Source organism: Bos javanicus, chromosome 8 (assembly GCF_032452875.1).
Source record: "Bos javanicus breed banteng chromosome 8, ARS-OSU_banteng_1.0, whole genome shotgun sequence".
Taxonomy (NCBI): domain Eukaryota; kingdom Metazoa; phylum Chordata; class Mammalia; order Artiodactyla; family Bovidae; genus Bos; species Bos javanicus.
The window spans coordinates 40,003,718-40,026,558 of record NC_083875.1 but is presented as its reverse complement, the minus strand read 5'-3'; the positions used below and the strand labels follow the sequence as shown (position 1 = coordinate 40,026,558).

The 22,841-nt window shown below is 35.9% G+C and overlaps 1 protein-coding gene across 7 annotated transcripts in view; it reads left to right on the top strand.

Moving 5' to 3' along the window:
- JAK2 (Janus kinase 2) overlaps positions 1–22,841 on the top strand; it is a 117,288-nt gene that overhangs the window by 62,099 nt on the left and 32,348 nt on the right. For all 7 annotated transcript variants that reach the window (XM_061425371.1, XM_061425373.1, XM_061425372.1 and 4 more), the window contains 5 exons: positions 353–470; positions 10,479–10,624; positions 19,080–19,401; positions 20,255–20,374; positions 22,224–22,381. In XM_061425371.1, the coding sequence (XP_061281355.1) occupies positions 353–470; positions 10,479–10,624; positions 19,080–19,401; positions 20,255–20,374; positions 22,224–22,381 (864 nt within the window). The remainder of the gene's footprint in view (positions 1–352; positions 471–10,478; positions 10,625–19,079; positions 19,402–20,254; positions 20,375–22,223; positions 22,382–22,841) is intronic.

The following is a 22,841-nucleotide window of genomic DNA, read 5'->3' as shown; positions in this document are numbered from 1 at the left end:
CAAATTTAACATTTTCATATTCTTCCATTGATGTTTCTAGAATTATATTAAAATTTTTTTGTTAATGTTTTATTTCTACATTCCTCTATTTTCTGTTATTGCTTCTTTGAAATAACAGATTGAAGAAGGCAGATTATGAATTTTAAACTTATGTTTCTTATATTTTCTGCCTATATTATTACTGTGGTTTTATCCGTATTTTCTTTTATCCTCACTTTATATTTAACACTCTTGATTGTGTTTTCTGATTATGGAATAATACCTTCTGGTAGACTGGAACTGGTTGTATATACACAGTATATCTGTTTTAGAACTGTTTGGAGGCTGACTGAATATTTTAACTGTCTTGTAGATTTTACTTCCCTTACTGGTATTGTAATGGCAGCAACAGAACCTATCGACATGGAATAGCTCGAGGTGCTGAAGCTCCTCTTCTTGATGACTTTGTCATGTCTTACCTTTTTGCTCAGGTATGATTATATTATCTTCATTGTACATGTGTTAAATTATAAATATCTTGCTGTATAGTATATTTCTTGATCAGGAAATTATTCGCATGTGGGAAAATTGATGCTCTGTATGCATAGCAGGTGCAGAGAGGTAACAAAATTGAGTCTTTTATCACTAATTTTTAATCCCATAGCTTTTGGATGTATGTGCATTTGTGCCAAGTCATATCCGACTCTTTGCTGCGACTCCATGGACTGTAGCCTGCCAGGCTCCTCTGTCAATGGAGTTTCCTAGGCAAGAATACTGGAGGGGGCTGCCATTTCCTACTCCAAGGGATCTTCCCGACCCAGGGATCGAACCGGCGTCTCTTGTGTTTCCTGCATTGGCAAGCAGATTCTTTACCACTGATGCCACCTAGGAAGCCCATGGCTTATGGATAATAGACTCTAAATTATAAAGATTCCTAGAATTGGCCCTTTTGAATTTTCTTTTTATTTTAGTGCTTTAAATCATTTTAAGAATTTCACAAAGTTTGGACTGAGTTTTACAGCATGATTCATGTAGAGAGACCTAAGTGGCTGGAATATAGGACAGTGAAATTTCTTTAGAGGGATTTTAAAGAAATTCCTAAACAGTTTCAGACTTTTATTAGTGGGTAGCGAAATGTAAAGAAAGTAAGTAACTGCATAAAAAGCAAACTATCAATATACAGCAGTATATGTAGCCCCTCACAGGAGGGGAGCTGTTTGTTGATACTTAGCCTGAAAACTGTGTTCCAGTTACTTGTTTATTAATACTGTTTGATTTTTGTGGTGTTTTGGAACATTTTAAAATGCTTTCTTGTTTATAACCTGATTTAAACAGTAATTGAAATGTTTTGTCATTAAATTACTTTTAAGTCTGTGTGCTGCAAGAATGAGGAGTAGTTAGTAAAGAAAGAAATTAGTGCTTTTATGTAAAAATATGCTCTTGATATTCCCAAGGTATCCAGTCAAGTTCTAAATCAGATTTGCTAATATCATGGGAAGTAATCTCACAGATCCTCATAGCTCACATTTCTAAGGTGTGTAGTAGATACAGTTCAGTTTATAAGCAACAGATTAAAGAATATTTCTTTTTTGCTGTTTAGAGCAACTGACACTTTTATGTGTGAAGAGATATAATATGCTTAATAAAGTTTATTATTTTAGCCACTTTTTAGTGATTAAAGCAGTGCGTTAGTTCAGGGAATTCATATTGTTGTGCATCCTTTACCTCCATCCATCTCCAGAACATTTTTCATCTACCCAAATTGAAACTTGTTACCCATTAAAAAGTACCTCTTTGCTTCCTTCTCCTCCTGACCTCTGGCAGCCACCTTTCTACTCTGTCTTTATTCATTTGCTTATTCCAGGTTAGCTCAGTTCAGTGGAACTATACAGCATTTACTTTTTTGTGACAGGCTCATTTCTTTTATCATAATGTCTTCAAGACTCATCTGTGTTATGGAATGTGTCAGAATTTCCTTCCTTTTTAAGGCTGAGTAATATTCTGTTGTATAAATACCACATTTTGTTTACTCATGTCTCTTCTTGGAGAGTTGCTTTGCTTCTACTTTTTGGTACTTATGAGTAATACTGTAATGAACATGAGTGTACAGGTATCTCTGAGACCTTTTAATGCTTTTGGATATATATCCAGAAGTGAGACTACTAGATCCTATGGTAATTCTATTTTTAATGTTTTTAGGAACTACTATACTGTTTTCCACAGCAGCTGCACCATTTTACGTTATTGCCAGTGGCACACAAGTATTCCTCACCGACACTTTTTGATAATGGCCATTCTGATAGGTGTAAAGTGGTATCGTGTTGTGATTTTGATTTGCATTTCTTTAATGATTAATTATGTAGAGCATTTTTGTAAGCTTATTGGCCTCTTGTATATTTTTGGGGGGGAAATTTCTGTTCAAGTCCTTTGCCCATTTCTTTAATCAGGTTATTTAGAGTTTTGTTGTTGTTGTTGTTGTTGTTGTCGTCTGGTTCTGGCTACTAACCCCTTATTAGATATGTGATTTGCAGTTATTTTCTCCCATTCCATGAGGTGCCTTTTCACTGTTGATTATGTCCTGTGATGCACAAACATTTTAAATTTTGATGTAGTGCAATTTATCTATTTTTTCCTTCTGTTATCTATACTTTTAGTGTCAAATGCAAGAAATCATTGCCAAATCCATCATTGTGAAGCTTTCCCTCTTTATTTTTTATAAATATTTTATGGTTTTAGCTCTTACCTTTAGATCTTTGATCTGTTTTCAGGTTTTTTTTTTTTATTAAATTATAGTTAATTTACAGTGTTGTGCTAATTTCTGCTGTACAGCAAAGTGATTCATATATCCATATATACACTCTTTCATAGCTTCCCAGATGGTGCTAGTGGTAAAGAACCCACCTGCTTTACCATGTAGGAGACACAAGAAATGTAGGTTTGACTCCTGGGTTGGGAAGATCCCTTGGAGGAGGGCACAGCAACCCACTCCAGTATTCTTGCCTGGAGAATCCCGTGAATAGGGGAGACTGGTGGGCTACTCCATAGGGTCACAAAGCGTTGGACATGACCAAAGAGACCTAGCATGCACACACGCACACTTTTTATATTCTTTTCAATTACAGATTATCATAGGATATTGAATACAGTTCCCTATGCTATACAGTAGGACCTTGTTATTTATCCATTCTCTAGTTTACATCTACTAACCTGAAATTCTCAGTCCGTCCCCCCACCCCTTGGCAATCACATGTCTGTTCTGCATGCCCGAGTCTGTTTCTGTTTCATAGATAAGTTCATATTTTAGATTCCACATATAAGGGATATCACATGGTATTTGTCTTTCTCTTTCTGACTTACTTCACTTCTGTGATCATCTCTCAATCTGTGCATGTTGCTACAAATAGCATTGTTTCAGTCCTTTTTATGGCTGAGTAGTGTTCCATTTTATATATATGTACCATATCTTCTTTATCCATTCATCTGTCAGGGGAGATTTAGGTTGTCTCTTTGTCTTGACTCTTGTAAATAGGTAGCTGTGGATATGGAGTACCTTTATCTTTCTGAATTACAGGGTTTTTTTCAGATATATATTCAGGGGTGAGATTGCTGGATCATATGGTAACTCTGTTTTTAGTTTTTTTTTGAGGAACCTCCATACTGTTTTCCATAGTAGCTGTACCAACTTACATTCCCTTCAACAGTGTAGGAGGGTTCCCTTTTCTCCTTACTCTCTAGCATTTGTTTATTTGTAGCATTTGTTATTTGTTATTACTTTTTAATGATAGCCATTTTCACCGACGTGAAGTGAGATCTCAGTGTATTTTTATTTTGCATTGCTCCTCTGTCCATGGAGTTTTCCAGGCGAGAATACTGGAGTGGGTAGCCATTCCCTTCTCCAGGAAGTCTTCCCGACCAAGGGATCAAACCTGAGTCTCCTGCATTGCAGGCAGATTCTTTACCATCTGAGCCACCAGGGAAGCCCAACAATGAATGATGTGGAGCTTCTGTTCATGTGCCTGATGCCCATCTGTATGTCCTTCTCCTTTGGGAAATGTCTAGCTCTTCTGCCCATTTTTCAATTGGGTTATGTGTTGTTTTGTTATTGAATTGTATGAGCTATGTGTATATTTTGGAAATTAAGCCTGTTAATCACATCATTTGCAGGTACTTTCTCCCATTATATAGGTTGTCTTTTTGTTTTGTTTACATTTTGCTTTACTATGTAAAAGCTTGTAAGTTTGATTAGGTCCCATTTATTTATTTTTACTTTTTTACTTCTATTGCCTTGACAGACTGACCATAGATAGGATTTATGTCAGAATGTTTTGCTTATGTTTTCTTCTAGGAGTTGTATGGTATCATGTCTTATATTGAAATTGTTAAACCATTTTGGGTTTGTATTTGTGTATGATATGAGCGTGTGTTCTGATATTGATTTACATGTGGCTGTTCAAATTTCCCAATACTACTTGGCTGAGGAGACTTTTTCCCAGTGTATATTCTTGTCTCCTTTGTTGAAGATCAGTTGCCCATAGGTGTGTAGGTTTATTTCTGGGCTCTCCATTCTGTTCCATTGATTCGTATGTCTGTTTTTGTACCAGTACCATGCCATTTTTATTAGTGTAGCTTTGTAGTAATGTCTGAAGTCTGGGAGGGTTATGCCTCTTGCTTTGTTCTTTTTCCTTAGGATTACTTTGGTAATTCTGGGTCTTTTATGGTTTCATATAAATTTGAATATTATCTGGGAATTCCTTGACAGTCCAGTGGTTAGAACTTGGTGCTTTCACTGCCAGGTCCTTGGATTAAACCCCAATTGGGAAACTAAGATCCTGAAAGTTGCATGGCATGGCCAAAAGAATTAGGATGATTCCTTTTAGTTTGTGAAAAATGTCATGGGTAATTTGAAGGGATTGTGCTAAATAAATCTGTAGATTTCTTTGGGTAGTATGACCATTTTAACAACATTAATTCTTCCAATCTAAGTACATAGGCTATCTTTCTGTGTCTTTGAATAATCTTTAATTTTCTTTATTCATGTTTTATAGTTTTCAGCATATAATGCTTTTACCTCCTTGGTCAGATTTATTCCTAAGTATTTTATTTTTTTGAATAAAGTAAAATTTTGTTTAAAAAGCAATTTTGTTTTAACATTCTCTTTGATATATCATTGTTAGTGTAAAAATGCAACCAAATTCTGTATGTTAATCTTATATCCGACTACCTTGCTGAATTCTTTTATCAGTTCTAGTAGTTTTTGTGTGGAGTCTTCAGAGTTTTCTATATGTAATGTCATGTCACCTGCATGTAAGGACAGTCTTACGTTTTGAGATAATTTTTATATGGTGTAAGGTAAGAGTCCATCTTTATTGTTTTGCATGTGGGTATCCAGTTTTTTCAGCACCATTTGTTAAAAAGGCTATTCTTTTTCTGTTGAATGGTCTTGGTACTCTTGTCAAAACCATTTGACTGTTAACCAAATTTTACATAGCTTCCTTTGTTTTAGTAGTCATTAAGGAAAGAGAGAAACAAGCTTCTGAGAATAGGGTACTATGAAATTATGACTTTCTGCTGCTTTTATAATTGTACTGTTTCATCTGTTATGCATATATGGTTTATTTGGTGACATGCTAGTTAAGTCCCATTGATAGGCCAGGTTTTCCTAAACTATTCATTGAGCTACTTTATCATAATATTAGTATTATGACATCTCATACTTTTGATCTAGAAAAATGATGGGTGATTTCCAATTTTATCTTTCTAGAAGGGATTTTTCTTATCTAGGATGGCAAAATAATTTCATAATAGAGTCCTAAATTGTGTCTGGACATGACCACATGCAATTTTCTATTACTTAGTGTTTCTACTTCTCTAAATCCATGCCCAGAAAATAAATAAGGTAATAGTTAACTTATTCTTAGATTGTATTGATATCAGATTAGACTTTATGCATGTTTTAGACTAAATATAGCTAATTTTTTACTATAACTGTTTTCTTTCTTTCTTTATTTCTTTTCCTGGCTGAATGTAGATAAAATTTCTTGGTTCAAATGTCAGCTGCCTAGATGAGAAACTACTTTTCTACAGTTTTAATTAAATGAGTCAATTAAATGAATTAGTTTTATTGATGGTTAAGACGGCTAGTTTAAAATTATATGCTTTGGCATTTGGGACACTTTCATCTGTAACTTTTTTCTAATGGTTATTTGGTTGATTCTGTTGTTAGCACTGTTGTTAGCACTGCACTAATTTTTTCATATGTTTATTGCTTTTTGGGCATGAGTTCCACAGGATATTCTCATAAACAGAATTTATTATATTCTGGTCCCATATAGTATATGAAACGGAAGCAAGCTATTAAAAATAATCTACCTAGCCTTTGGTTATCGGTGGCTTTTTTTAATCAAGAATGATTTACTTGTCTATTTTCAGAAGTGGGGTGAAATTAGTATTTGAACTTGAGCAAAAAGAAATATCCTACTGTGAGTCAGTTTTGCTTTATCAATATTGAGGCCTTTGTTTTGGCTGGGTGTGTGTATGTGTGCTCACTGGTTATTTCATGGTTGGTGCCTTTTAAGTAGTATATTTCTTTTCTTATACAAAAATGTTTTCTAATTTGAAAGTTAGCTACCAAATATACTTTTCAGTTCATTAAGTCGCTCAGTCATGTCCGACTCTTTGTGATCCCACGATTGCAGCACGCCATGCCTCCCTGTCCATCACCAACTCCCAGAGTTCACTCAAACTCAAGTCCATCGAGTCAGTGATGCCATCCAGCCATCTTATCCTCTGTCATCCCCTTTTCTTCTGCCCCTAATCCCTCCCAGCATCAGAGTCTTTTCCAGTGAGCCAACTCTTCGCATGAGGTGGCCAAAGTACTGGAGTTTCAGCTTTAGCATCATTCCTTCCAAAGAAATCCCAGGGCTGATCTCCTTTAGAATGGACTGGTTGGATCTCCTTGCAGTCCAAGGGACTCTCAAGAGTCTTCTCCAACACCACAGTTCAAAAGCATCAATTCTTCGGCGCTCAGCTTTCTTCACAGTCCAACTCTCACATCCATACATGACTACTGGAAAAACCATAACCTTGACTAGATGGACCTTTGTTGGCAAAGTAATATCTCTGCTTTTGAATATGCTATCTAGGTTGGTCATAACTTCCCTTCCAAGGAGTAAGCATCTTTTAATTTCATGGCTGTAATCACCATCTACAGTGATTTTGGAGCCTCCAAAAATAAAGTCTGACACTGTTTCCACTGTTTCCCCATCTATTTCCCATGAAGTGATGGGACCGGATGCCATGATCTTCGTTTTCTGAATGTTGAGCTTTAAGCCAACTTTTTCACTCTCCTCTTTCACTTTCATCAAGAGGCTTTTTAGTTCCTCTTCACTTTCTGCCATAAGAGTGGTGTCATCTGCATACCTGAGGTTATTGATATTTCTCCCAGCAATCTTGATTCCAGCTTGTGCTTCTTCCAGCCCAGGGTTTCTCACGATGTACTCTGCGTATAAGTTAAATAAGCAGGGTGACAGTATTCAGCCTCGACGTACTCCTTTTCCTATTTGGAACCAGTCTGTTGTTCCATGTCCAGTTCTAACTGTTGCTTCCTGACCTGCATATAGGTTTCTCAAGAGGCAGGTCAAGTGGTCTGGTATTCCCATCTCTTTCAGAATTTTCCACAGTTTATTGTGATCCACGCAGTCAAAGGCTTTGGCATAGTCAATAAAGCAGAAATAGATGTTTTTCTGGAACTCTCTTGCTTTTTTGATGATCCAGAAAACGTTGGCAATTTGATCTCTGATTCCTCTGCTTTTTCTAAAACCACCTTGAACATCTAGAAGTTCACGGTTCACGTACTGCTGAAGCCTGGCTTGGAGAATTTTGAGCATTACTTTGCTAGCATGTGAGATGAGTGCAATTGTGTAGTAGTTTGAGCATTCTTTGGCATTGCCTTTTTTGGGATTGGAATGAAAACTGACCTTTTCCAGTCCTGTGGCCACTGCTGAGTTTTCCAAATTTGCTGGCATATTGAGCGCAGCACTTTCACAGCATCATCTTTCAGGATTTGGAGTAGTTCAACTGGAATTCCATCACCTTCACTAGCTTTGTTCATAGTGATACTTTCTAAGGCCCACTTGACTTCACATGCCAGGATGTCTGGCTCTAGGTGAGTGATCACATCATCATGATTATCTTGGTCATCAAGATCTTTTTTGTACAGTTCTTCTGTGTATTCTTGCCATCTCTTCTTAGTATCTTCTGCTTCTGTTACGTCCATACCATTTCTGTCCTTTATCGAGCCCATCTTTGCATGAAATGTTCCCTTGGTATCCCTAATTTTCTTGAAGAGATCTCTAGTCTTTCCCATTCTGTTGTTTTCCTCTATTTCTTTGCATTGATTGCTGAGGAAGGCTTTCTTATCTCTCCTTGCTATTCTTTGGAACTCTGCATTCAGATGCTTATATCTTTCCTTTTTTCCTTTGCTTTTCGCTTCTCTTCTTTTCACAGCTATTTGTAAGGCCTCCCCAGACAGCCATTTTGCTTTTTTGCCTTTCTTTTCCATGGGGATGGTCTTGATCCCTGTCTCCTGTACAATGTCACAAACCTCATTCCATAGTTCATCAGGCACTCTATCAGATCTAGGCCCTTAAATCTATTTCTCACTTCCACTGCATAATCATAAGGGATTACATTTAGGTCATACCTGAATGGTCTAGTGGTTTTCCCTACTTTCTCCTACTTTTAAGTGCATATTAATTTTTTAAAATAAAATTATTTTTTAAATTTATGTAAAACTTAATTTCATGCTGCTACTGCTGCTGCTAATTCGCTTCAGTCGTGTCCGACTCTGTGCGACCCCATAGACGGCAGCCCACCAGGCCCCTCCGTCCCTGGGATTCTCCAGGCAAGAACACTGGAGTGGGTTGCCATTTCCTTCTCCGGTGCATGAAAGTGAAAAGTGAAAGTGAAGTCACTCAGTCATGTCCGACTCCCAGCGACCCCATGGACTGCAGCCCACCAGGCCCCTCCGTCCATGGGATTTTCCAGGCAAGAGTACTGAAGTGGGTTGCCATTGCCTTCTCTGGCTTAATTTCATGAGATGTTATCATATGGAAGAAGGGAGATATGTGTATAAAATATGGTGATGTTTTCTCTTAGTTTAAGCCATGGTTGGTATTTCAGCCATCATTATGGCTTCTACTTTTCTTATAAAGAAGATTGTTATTTTTAGAATACTGGTGCTTTTAACCTTGCTCCCATTACCTATTTAGTCTGATTTTATCTGTGTCCCTAAATTTCTAGATCAAAATCTTAGAATTTCTGTTTTTCCATTTTCTTCATTCTTTTACATATAATTATAAAGTTAATGGGTTTTTCAGACTCTTTTAGTGTCTTTTCTTCTGTACAGCAAAGCCTTACTCTCTCATATCTGAACCATTACTGCAGCCTCTTCAAGAGTCTCCTTGAATACACTTTATTTTCTTAAAGTCCTGTATCATTGCTACTTCTACCAGTGAAACAGGCATGATGCTTTAAGAAAAGATACTTTATGAAATGGATACATTTAAGAAAATGGTTCTGTATTGCTTCTGGGATCCAGGTGTTGAAGAGTACCTGCAGTTTGACCCCAACTTGCTTTTCCAAGTCTTAATTCACTCTGTTCACTTTACATGAATTATCTGTTCCAACCCAACTACTTTGCATCTCTGAACATGCCTTGTGGTTTCTTTTTGTGCCATTTCTTCTATTTCTGCATCCTGTTTTGTGTTAATCAAAAATTTCTTCCGGGACTTCTCTAGTGATCCAGTGGTTAAGAGTCCACCTTGTGCGGTGCAGGAGACATAGGTTCAATCGCCGGTCAGGAAACTAAGATCCCTCATACCCTGCAGCAGCGGAGCCACAGATCCTGTGTGACACAACAGAGACCCAGTGCAGCCAAATAAATAAATGAATAAATATATTTTTAAAATTGCTTCATATTCAAAGAATACATGAAATTTCAATTTTTCTGCAAAACTTTTCCTAATTACTGCTACTGTATATAGTCTCAACTTCTTTTATATGGTGTCTGGCATTATAATTTTTTTTTTTCACTTATTTCCCTTCTTGGCTACATTTTAGTCTCCTTGGAGGCTGAGGCTACATCTTATATTTCTTTGTAGCCAGAACAGTCCTTAGTACAATGCTTTAAGCATATTTGGAACTCAGTACATATTTAATTGATTAGTGCCTATTTTAATTTAGGTAATTTTGATGTTGAAGATACAATTTGAAGATAGAATCAGTGAAATAGGCTGATAATTGGGAACCTAATTTAAATCTTTGCAAAAGAACTTATACTAAAACTTTATGGCAAAGTGTTTCAAAATCAAGGGAGGAGTTGACCTTTGTTAAATGTATATGTTCTGAAAATTGTGTTATAGATTAAAATAGAATAATAGATTAAGATTTGATAGTGAAACTTAAGAAATATTTTCTTCTATATTTTGTTTTTACTTTAGTGGCGGCATGATTTTTTACATGGATGGATAAAAGTACCTGTGACTCATGAAACACAGGAAGAATGTCTTGGGATGGCAGTGTTAGATATGATGAGAATAGCCAAAGAAAAGAATCAAACCCCACTGGACATCTATAGCTCTATCAGGTAATTTTCTTATGCAAATCCATATAAGTATGACTAGTTATAGTTTTTGTATAACTTGTTTGTTTTTTTCCAGTTTGCCTGTATTTATTTTTTGGTATTTTTAAAAAATTAAATGAAAAAAATTTTAAATTCCGTAGATGCTTTAGGATTTTCAGAAGTTTCAAACAAATGATTTTGTATGTTATCATAACAATCCTTTTTCCCTTCTACCTCTATAGAATTCCTCCTGCTTTCCCTCACCCCACCAGAAACCACTAGTTCATTTTCTATATTTGTGAGTCTACTTCTTTTTTGTTATGTTTAATAGTTTGTTGTATTTTTTAGATTCTACATATAAGTGCTACTGTACACTATTTGTCTTTCTCTGTCTGGCATACTTCATGTAACATAATTCACTGCCAGTCCATCCATTTTGCTGCAAATGCAAAATTTCGTTCTTTTTTATGGCTGAGTTGTATTCCATTGTGTGTGTATATACATCTTCTTAATCCATTCATTTGTTAATGGACACTTAGTGTTGCTTCTATACCTTGGCAATTGTAAGCAGTGCTGCTTGAAAATTGGGGTGCGTGTATCTTTTCAAATCAGTATTTTTGTTTCTTTTGCATTTATTGGAGAAGGCAATGGCACCCCACTCCAGTACTCTTGCCTGGAAAATCCCATGGACGGAGGAGCCTGGTGGGCTGCAGTCCATGAGGTCGCTGGGAGTCGGTCGCGACTGAGCAACTTCACTTTCACTTTTCACTTTCATGCATTGGAGAAGGAAATGGCAACCCACTCCAGTGTTCTTGCCTGGAGAATCAGAGACGGGGGAGCCTGGTGGGCTGCCGTCTATGGGGTCGCACAGAGTCGGACACGACTGAAGCGACTTAAGTTACAGTTACAGTTTGCATTTATACCCAAGAGTAGAATTGCTGTGTCATATGTTAATTTTAATTTTAATTTTTTGAGAAGCCTCCTTACTATTTTTCACAATGTTGTACCAGTCTACATTCCTCCCTCACCAACATTTGATATTTGTATGATATTTTTTTAAATAATAGCCATTCTAGTGGGTGCAAAGTGACATCTCATTGTAGTTTTAATTAATTTGCATTTCCCTGATGATTAGCAATATTGAGCATCTTTTCATGTTCCTGATGGCCATCTGCATTTCCTCTTTGGGAAAATGTTTATTCAGTTCTCATGGCCATTTCTTAATTGGGTTGTTAGGTTTTTTGATGTTGAGTTATATGAGTTGAGAACTGACTCGTTGCAAAAGACCCTGATGCTGGGAAAGATTGAAGGCAAGAGGAGAAGGGGACAACAGAGGATGAAATGGTTGGATGGTATCACCAACTCTATGGACATGAGTTTGAGCAAGCTCCAGGAGTCGGTGATGGACAGGGAAGCTTGGCGTGCTGCAGTCCATGGGGTTGCAAAGAGCTAGACACGACTGAGTGAACTGAACTGAATCCTTTATCATTCATTTCATTTGCAAATATTTTATCCCATTCAGTAGGTTGTCTTTTCATCTTGTTGATGGTTTCCTTTGCTATGCAAAAACTTTTAAGTTTAATTAGGTCCCATTTATTTATTTTTTCTTTTATTTTCTTCACTTTAAGATGAATACCAAAAAATATATACTGTTATGATTTATGTCAGGGTGTGTTCTGCCTATGTTTTCCTTGAGGAATTTTATAGTATGCAGTCTTACATTTAGACTTTTAATTCAAAATCCATTTTGAGTTTATTTTTGTACGCTTGACATATAAAATTATAAGATATTTAAAGTGTTCATCTACCTATATATTGTAAAACTGTTCCCTCTTTATTAACATATCTATCATCTCACATAAATATTTCTTTATTCATTTATTGTGAGAACTTACATTCTACTCCTTTAGCAAGTTTCTGTTATATAATATAGTGTTATCAGTTATTATCAGGTTTTACATTAGATCCTTAGGCCTTATTAATCTTATAATACATCCAGCAGATTCTTATACATGTGATCCACGGACTCCAAATTTTTCTTCTGCATCTTGAATTCTGACAGTCATGCCTAATACGATTTTTTGAAATTCTACTACTGTTGCCCAGCTTTAATGGCTATAAGACTTCTACTCCTTTTTAAGCTATATATGACTACTTTAAGGATGCTTTGATTTTTTTTTTGAAGTTTGAAGACTAAACATTTGTTTTACATATTATATATACCTACCAGATTATAAGTTTGAGGATGTCATGAATCTGGTTAAAATTCTCTTTATTCCTAGAAATCCTTCTCTCAGTAACTGGCTTTTGTCCCTCTTTTTATGACTGCCCTCATGTTAAATACCCAGTTTGCAGGTTATCAGTTTCTATGTTTCCCTCTTTGGTTTTAGGTATTCTTGTTTTGTTTTCAAATGTCTATTAGTCCTTAGTCCTATTAGTCCTTAGCTTATTAGTCCTTAATGCTACTACATCTAAGGGTGTAGGCCAGCCATAGGGAATGATTTCAGGAACTCACTGAAGTTATCTTAAAGATTCCAGTATCTAAAGAAAAAACAAAAATGTTTCTATTTTCCATTAAGGCCTTGATCTTTATTAAAATCCAGACAAACACCTCTTAGGATAATAACTTACTCATTCATTTGTTCATTCATTTGTTCGTTCATTTATTCATTTAACAACTATTTGTTGAATATCTGCTGTAGCAAGACCATAGTAGAACATAGTGTCTTAGATGTTGTCAGTAGAAACTGAAGGAATTGAAAGGGACATAGTTGAAGAACAGAGAAGCTTTGAGCCATTGAAAGATTTGCAAATGTTTTTCCTATTCTGTGGATTTTTTTCACTTTCTTGAAAATATTATTAGCAGCACAAGAATTTAAATTTTGAAGTAATCTGTTTTTCCGTTTGTCTTTGGTACCATGACCTTTTAATATTAGGTAAATAATTTATCACTGTACTGAAGCAAGTCATGCCTGATTTGCTTGCCTTCTTAATGTAATTTAATTCCCTGATGTTTTCCAAATTTTCACTCGTTGCTTATTTCTGAAAAATCTCTACTTTTTGTTTAAGTTTTCGGGATTGATGGAAGAACAGGTGAATAATTTGTTTTCACCGAATGAAATAAGCTGCTTTGTTCCTAGAAATATCCAGTAGAGTATGCTTCTCTGTCTAGTATAATACATAAAATAATACATATTCTTTCCCAGACTTAAAAAAATACATGTAAAATACATCTCTGTGTGTCTGTACCTGTGTATTAGATGCATCTATGTCTGTGAGGACAAGCCTTTGTGTCTACCTGTGTACCCGTGTCTGTGTGTTTGTGCATCTCCTTGTGCATGTGTATGTATTAGATACTTAACCATTGTTATGCCAGATCCTGATTGGGCATTGTGGTTTTGGTGTTGGAATACAGAAAGTAAAAGAAATGGATAAGAATTTTCTGTTTCATTCTTCATCTGCTCCTTGAAATCGTAGGTCTGCAAAAGGAAGAGAGCTAGAGAATGAAAAGTGTTTAAAGGAGACCCTGGTTAATTTGCGAACACTAGACCAGGGCCAAGGCCACTTACATAGCAACAGAGATATATGCCTCATATCACTAGACTCCTACACAGCTAAGCAGATACTAGAGTTTACAGTGGTCTATTCCAATTGTAATAATAAGATCCAGACTTCATGTTATGGTACAAAAATAGTATGTAAGACAAGACTTAACTTCAGAAGCTTTTAGAGCCTGTGACTCACATAGTAAAGAATATGCCTGCAATGCAGGAGACCTGGGTTCAATCCAGATCATGAGAAAGATCCCCTGGAGAAGGGAATGGCTTCCCACTCCAATATTCTTGCCTGGAGAATTCCACAGACAGAGGAGCCTGGTAGGCTACAGTCTATGGGGTCGCAAAGAGCTGGACATGACTGAGCGACTAACACTTAAAGTTTCAGTATAACAAAAGCATCAAGAATAATGTTTTCATGCTTCAGGAGTTAATAACTTTGTGACTTTTGAAAAAATTGTAGTGTTTCTAACAAAATCTAGCTAGTTCCCATCACAGATGACACCAAAGTAGATCATTATATTCAAGAAACTATACATTCTTATAGTATAGCAAAGGATGTATGTCTGTCCTTTATTCTAGGAATCAAAGTGGAAAAACTTTTTGTATTTTGTTATCTTAAACTCCTCTTTTGATTTCCAGATAAGCTTTCAAAGCCTTGTTAAATCAAGTAGCACTGGTGTTTATGTAAATTGTAATCCAGATTTAGTAAGGCTCTTGGTTTTAGCTAAAGTTTTTGATAGAAGAAGGTAAAGTAGGAAGTATTTGTATTCTGATTGTATTTTTAAACCTTTCAGTTTTTTTCTAAACTTACTGAGGCTCTCCTATATTCTATCCAGACTTTTGTTAAATTTTATATATTTTGTTCAGTTGCTCAGTCATGTCCAACTCTTTGCAACCCCATGGACTGCAACATGCCAGGCTTCCCTGTCCTTCACCATCTCCTAGAGCTTGCTCAAATTCATGTTCATTGAATCGGTGATTCCATCCAACCATCTCATCCTCTGTTGTCCCCTTTTCCTCCTGCCTTCAATCTTTGCTAGCATCAGGGTCTTTTCCAGTGAGTCGGCTCTTCGCATCAGGTGGTCAAAGTATTGGAGCTTCAGCCTCAGCATCAGTCCCTCCAATGAATATTCAGGATTGATTTCCTTTAAGATAGACTGGTTTGATCTCCTTGTAGTCCAGGGGACTCTCAAGAGTCCTTTCCAACACCATAATTCAAAAGCACCAGTTCTTCAGCGCTCAACCTTCCTTATGGTCCAGCTCTCAATCCATACGTGACTACTAGAAAAACTATAGCTTTGACTATACGGATCTTTGTCAGTAAAGTAATGTGTCTTCTTTTTAACACACTGTGTAGGTTTGTCATAGCTTTTTTTTCAAGGAGTAAACATCTTTTAATTTCATGGCTGCAGTCACCATCTGCAGTGATTTTGGAGCCCAAGAAAATAAAGTCTGTCAGTGCTTTCCAGTGTTTCCACATCTATTTGCCATGAAGTGATAGGACTGGATGCCATGATCTTAGTTTTTTGAATGTTGAGTTTTAAGCCAGCTTTTTCACTCTCCTCTTTCACCTTCATCAAGAGTCTTTTACAAATGTATAATTGCCCTAAAAAGGAAGGGAATGTGACTTTTGAGATCTGAAAAATGAGTAGAATTTATTGGGTGGAGAGAGGTAAGTGATGGAGAGTAGAGGCTCATGGAAGAGGCTTTGCAGCAGAAAGAAACATGGGGAGGATGAAGAGAGTCAGTATGGTTAGAGCTCAAAGACTTAGTAGGTGATGAGGCAGGGGCTGGACCATATAGAACCTAGAGGCATGTTGATAAGGTTAAGAACACTAGGAAACTATGTAAGAGTGTTGTGTGTGTGCTCAGTTGCTAAGTTGTGTCCAACTCTTTGCAACTTTGTGGATTGCAGCCTGCCAGGCTCCTCTGTCCATGAGATTTCCCAGGCAAGAATATTGGAGTGGGTTGCCCTTTCCTTCTCCAGGTTATCTTGCCAACCCAGGGATCAAACCCATGTCTCCTACATTGGCGGCTGGATTCTTTACCACTGAGCCACCAGTGAAGCCCTATGTAAGAGTATTAAAGCAAGGATTTAATACATAGAAGATTCCTATGACAACAGAGTAGAAAACTAATTAGAGGGCTGAAAGAGAAAATGGAAATGTGCGTCGCCTAGAAAGTAAGATCACTGCAGTAGTTCCTCTAGGAGTTGCAGTTGAATGGGTTAATAATAAGAAAAGTGGGCAAATTAGAGAAATATTTAGAAGGGAAAATCAAGGGAAGATGGTGACAGATTGAATAATGGGGGTTGGTGGGGAGGTTATGTAAAGAATGATTCACGAGTTTCTGGGGATTGTGGGAATAGAGGATCTTTAGTGCAGTGTACTCAGATAGGGAATGCTTTAGGAGAATCTTTTAGGGGAGGACGTTATGGGGACTCATGAATTTGGTTTGCTGTGTTGTTTGAGGCACTTTTTGAGACATCCACATTATATGGGTAAATTGACTTGACTATGGAGGATAATGTCTGAAGCTTAGAGGTCTGGGCTAGAGCTAGAGATATCAGAGTCATTTGTATCTAGACTGAAAGTATAGATAAGAAAAGAAGAGGGCCCATAGTTAAGTCTTGAAGAATTCTAACAATTATCACCAGCTAAAGGGGATTGAGCCTGTAAGAAGACTGGCAAAGTAGCCAAAGAAATGGGATGAAAATCAGGAAAGCTAAGGGAAGAAAGTATCAAGGAGAGAGAGATTAACACTGTTAGATGCTTCTGAAAAATGGCAAGTAAAATGAACAGGGAATTTGGTTTCAGCAACATTCCTTGATCTTAGCAAGAGTAGTTTCTAGATAATGATGGAACAGAAGCCAGACTGGAGTGAGTTAAGGAGTAAAGGGAAGGTGAGGAAATGAAATTGGCTATATGAACTCTTAAAAAGAAGCCAGATAGGCTGTGGCTGGAGAGAGATGAAGGATAAGGAGATTTTATATTTAAGATGGGAAAAACATTAATGTTTTTAAAATTTGTGGTTAGAAGATAAGTAATAAATAGAGTAAAATTCCCCAGAGGGTAGAGGTAAGTATATATCAAAGAAATAACTTTAACAGATTTATACCTTATTTATTGTAATAGTTGGGAAGGAAGAAAGAATGAGTGCACATGTATAAGGTTTACTAGCAAGATACTGTTGGAGAAGGCAATGGCACCCCACTCCAGTACTCTTGCCTGGAAAATCCCATGGACGGAGGAGCCTGGTAGGCTGCAGTCCATGAGGTCTCTAAGAGTTGGACATGACTGAGCGACTTCACTTTCACTTTTCACTTTCCTGCATTGGAGAAGAAAATGGCAACCCATTCTAGTGTTCTTGCCTGGAAAATCCCAGGGACGGGGGAGCCTGGTGGGCTGCCATCTATGGGGTCACACAGGGTCAGACACAACTGAAGCGACTTAGCAGCAGCAGCAAGATACTGAGGGAGTTCTGCTTAGAGAAGCCTTTTTTTTTTTTTCCCCTTTTTTTTCCCTAAGAAAAAGATAGTCATTTTTGATAATAAAAAGAAATGTAGCTGAGGTGTAAGACAGAAGAGAAGTAGGAACTTTAAGAATATCAGAGATTTGACATAGTTGTGGGACTTGGGAAAATTAGTTGAACAGAGAAATGTCATAAAAGTGATAGTAGTGATAAAAGCCTATTTGAAATTTGTGATTATGAATTTATAATGCAACCCATCTACCTTGTCAAATGACTCTTCCCAGCAGCTTTGGCTACTTGAACACAAGACTGATAGCTCCATAAGGGGATTAGGGTAGAGCAGGGAAGGAAAGAAAGCAGTGGTGTGCTGCTAAATGTTTAACAACAGTTCTTAGAGAAAAAAATATCTTATTTGTTTGTAACTTTTGCTGATATGCATGGTTTAAATACCATGTATCTGTGGCCAATTTCAAAGTAGCAATCTGAGATCACCCAATGCAAAGTTGAAAAGAGATGAGTAGCAAACCCTTTCCATCACTCAGATATAACCTCAAAAGCACATATAGTAGTAAAAATGTATAAATAAATAAATAATGTAAAATAATTAGGAAGTGATGCCTTTTGAGTATTTATTGTCTATATTTAAATATAATTTATTTGCAGTTTTATTTAATTTAAATTTTAATGATGGCTCTATAACAGTACAAAATAATCATTAAAATATAATAATCCCTCATCATTAGGTAGTTCCAGCACTCAGGTACGCATAGTACAATGTGATAAGTGGTTAATTATGGAGCAGTGCACAGAATGCTGTCAGACAAAGGGAATAGCATCTAACATGGTTATAGAGATCCAGTTGTACCTTCAGAAATAAAATAGTCTTCCTTTTTCAGACACTTGAGCAGAAGGGAAGTAAGTTATCTTCCTTCCTTAGGATATTTTACATAGAGATGGAAGTACAAAAGATTCAGAACATTTCCACATAGAATTGTTTTTATTGCAAAGGGATTAATAGATATTGAAGCTGACCTGAGAGAATAATGCACACAAAAGAACTATGTTTGCCTAGTGAGTATCAGTAATATCTAACAAAATGTAACAATTTCCAGAATTCAGATAAATTTTATAGTATTATAGGAAAGATAGGCCAAAATGGTGTATGTAAGATATCAGAGAAATTTTTAGAGATTCCAATATTAACTAGACTCCGTCTTCATTTCTTTAGGGGAAAAAAATTAACTTCTCCTACTCTAAAATTTTATGACAACTCAGAATTTGTAAAGGCATTCACATCATCAAATAAAACCTTAAGGTTTTATACTATATGGATGGTGACCTTTTTCACTTGACTATTGTGCTATTTACTTATTATGGAGAAGAGTGGTATCTTCTAATTTTATTTTGTTTCAACTTGTTTTGCTCTTGTGTGTATTCTTTATTATCTCTAGCTACAAGACATTTTTGCCAAAATGTGTTCGAGCAAAGATCCAAGAGTATCATATTTTGACAAGGAAGAGAATAAGGTACAGATTTCGCAGATTTATTGAGCAATTCAGCCATTGCAAAGCCACTGCCAGAAACTTGAAACTTAAGTATCTTATAAATCTGGAAACTCTTCAGTCTGCCTTCTACACAGAGCAATTTGAAGTAAAAGAACCTGGAAGAGGTCCTTCAGGTGAGGAGATTTTTGCAACCATTATAATAACTGGAAACGGTGGAATTCAGTGGTCAAGAGGGAAACATAAAGAAAGTGAGACACTGACAGAACAGGTAATCTTCAATGATACGTTCTCGTTCTTTGTTAATTTAAGTAGAATGGCAATAGAAGCAAAGTACTTTTAGTCATTTGGAACATGGTCTTGCACTACTCTCCTTCCGTTGATATAAGTGAAAGTTTTTAATAGTGTGACACCAGCAAGATCATAGCTATAGTTCTTTTCTCATTGTTCTTAAATGGCATATTGTTTGTTTTCTATGACAAAATAGTTAGTAATGGTGTTCTCTCTTAATTTTTGTTTTTTAAAATTCTGAAGTATGATAACACATTTACAGGAGACTTGGAAAATACAGATGGTGTTCTTATAGATTCAAAAAGGCTTACATTCTAAAAGTGATTTTTAAGGTTGTTTTGCTTCTTTTTTTTTCTTTTACTGTTACTGATAACTGGAAGCACAATTATGAAATTCAGTTAGAAAAAGATTAGTTTTTATTGATTTTATGATGTTGCATACTTGTTAAATACTTCTTTAAGTTTGCTTTACAAGTTTTAAGTTTGTTCATGCATATATTGTTCTTAGGATGTTATCAGATATTTATTTATTTTTTTATTTTAATTATTTGGTAAACTGAATTTTCTGGTAATGGTTTCTACTAATGTTGATTGGATTGAAGGGTACTATAGCACACTTTAGATTCCTGGCACCCTTTAATCCTCTCATTTTTAAATGCAAAACAAGATACAGTGTAGTCTTAGGGCTATTACTGGGAGAGAGAATCTCATTTAATGCTTATCTATTGCTGTCAGTACTTTTAAAAAGAATTTGGAATGAAAAATTATAAGTTTTGTTTTAAAATGGCTCCATAAATTCAACCTATTTTTAATATCAACTGCTCTTAATTACAGGATTTACAGTTGTATTGTGATTTTCCTGATATTATTGATATCAGTATTAAACAAGCAAATCAAGAAGGCGCAAATGAAAGCAGAATTGTAACTATTCATAAGCAAGATGGTAAAAGTCTAGTAAGTTTGCTTTATCATTATATAATGGTTATGCTTTATGGTTGTCAGAAATAAGTATTTCAGAATCTTAATACCTAAGATGTTCTCGTGTAGGGATTTTGATTATAATTTTAAATAGAGCTGTAACATCAATTTAGAGCTGTAAACATCAATTTAGTAAGCTTTTTGATTACATCTAGTTCTTTGTATCACTACCAACACCATTTCCCCCAAAGAATGTCTTGTATATTAATGTATTTTTCAGTCATTTTCATAATTAGCAAAGCACCAGTTACTTCCTGCCCTCTCCTCTCCCACCCCAACCCCAGTTTTGCTCGTTCCCTGTTGTAATGCTCCTTCCTGTCTGTACAGTCTACCCTCTATATCCATGAGTTCCATATCCACAGATTCAACTATCTGCAGATTGAAAATATTCAGAGAAAAAATTCCAGAAAGTTCCAAAAAGAAAACTTGAATTTACCATGTGCAGACAACTATTTGCATAGTATTTATATTGTATTTATAACCATTCATATCTCATTTACATTATATGAGGTATTATAGAGATGATTTAAAGGATATGAGAGGATATACATACTTTATATGCAGATACTGCATCATTTTATATAAGGAACTTGTGGATTCATGGATTTTGGTGTCTGTGGAGGGGAGACAGATCCTTGAGCCAATACCATGCAGATATAGAGGAATGGAGGGATAACTGTATAATTTTTTTTACCAGTAGAGGTGTGCGTAATTCTATCATATTGCCTATTTATATAACAAATTGTGAACCAATCCCAGGTAATCCCTATTCGAACTGTGAGGCATGTTTGATTATAAAAGATTAAACTTTTTTCTGTTTAAAGTAGCTTCAGAGGGAGTTCCCTGGTTGTCCAGTGGATTGGACTGTGTGCTTCCACTTCAGGGCCATGGGTTTGATCTCTGGTCTGGGAACTAAGAGCCCACATGCTGCCGAGCCTGGGCTAATAATAATAATAATAAGATAAAACAGCTTCAGACATCCTACTTATTTTAATTGAAAGGAAGAAATGAATTCCTTTGTACTGTGCTCTTAAACTACTTATTTTTCTGGCTCTGTTGTTTTCTTTTTAACTCAGATATTTCTTGTACTTTTGGCTTAAATGTCATATTTATTTTGTAATTTCAATATCTCTCTGTCTTATCTCTCTGGCCATTTTAGGGTTATATGACCAAAATTATAAAACTTGTAATTCACTTTGATCAGCATGCTTTCCTGTTCTTAGGTATTAATCCTTTGTTGCACAGGTTTGCAATTCTTCATGTCATTATTTATGGTATCTTTTATAGGAATCATTTTTATAACCTGTGTTAACTAAATATTTTTTATAGTTCAAATACCTCACACAGTTCTCTCCTTATAATTTTTGACATAAGTACATATTCTCTATTCTCATTGTGACTAATATTGTTCTTTGCTGAACCAGGCATTATACCATGATCACATTTTCATTCTTATATGTACAACTTTTTGTTTTTCTGCAAGTTGATTGTTCCTTCAATTTCTTTTAGTATTTCTAATTCATACCAACTTTTGTATCAGACTAGATATAGATAGGTTTCTAATTGAGATGACTGGAATATTTGTCTAATGGGTGTATTGGAAAATACAGTATAATTATGGGTATAGAGTGGACTGTAACTGGAAAAGCATGGTAAACCCATATTTGAGAGGGTCTCAAATATCAGACACAAGAATTTGTAATTCAAAGTGTATAACTTGGAGCCATAAAAGACATTTGAGCAATCGCAAAGAAAAGTAATTTAGAAGAATTACCTGATAACATGCAGTGAAAATAAATTTCTTCTTCTTCTTTTCTCCTCCGAGGAAATTGAGCTTAAGTCATTAAGAGAAGCTTTGTCTTTTGTGTCATTAATTGATGGATATTATAGATTAACTGCAGATGCACATCATTATCTTTGTAAAGAAGTAGCACCTCCAATGGTGCTTGAAAATATACAAAGCAACTGTCATGGCCCAATTTCGTGAGTAATACTGACTTTTAAAGTAAATTTTTTAAAGTAATAACAAGGTATTTATAAAGAATATTTTACACAACAGAATGATAAACCTAGGTTTAGGAAGTTCAGGAAAAGAAATATTATCTTGATCTGACTGAAATTATTTTTCTTTTAACAAAATTCTATTTCCAATCAGATATATAACAATTAGAATTATTTAGATTATAATCTACCATCTATATTCTAGTCTATAGTACTAACTCATTGTATAAGTTTGATATTTAGTACTCTCAGTTAAGTTCAGTCACTCAGTCGTGTCTGACTCTTTGTGACCCCATGAATTGCAGCACACCAGACCTCCCTGTCCGTCACCAACTCCCTGAGTTCACTCAGACTCATGTCCATCGAGTCGGCGATGCCATCCAGCCATCTCATCCTCTGTGTTCCCCTTTTCCTCCTGCCCCCAATCCCTCCCAGCATCAGA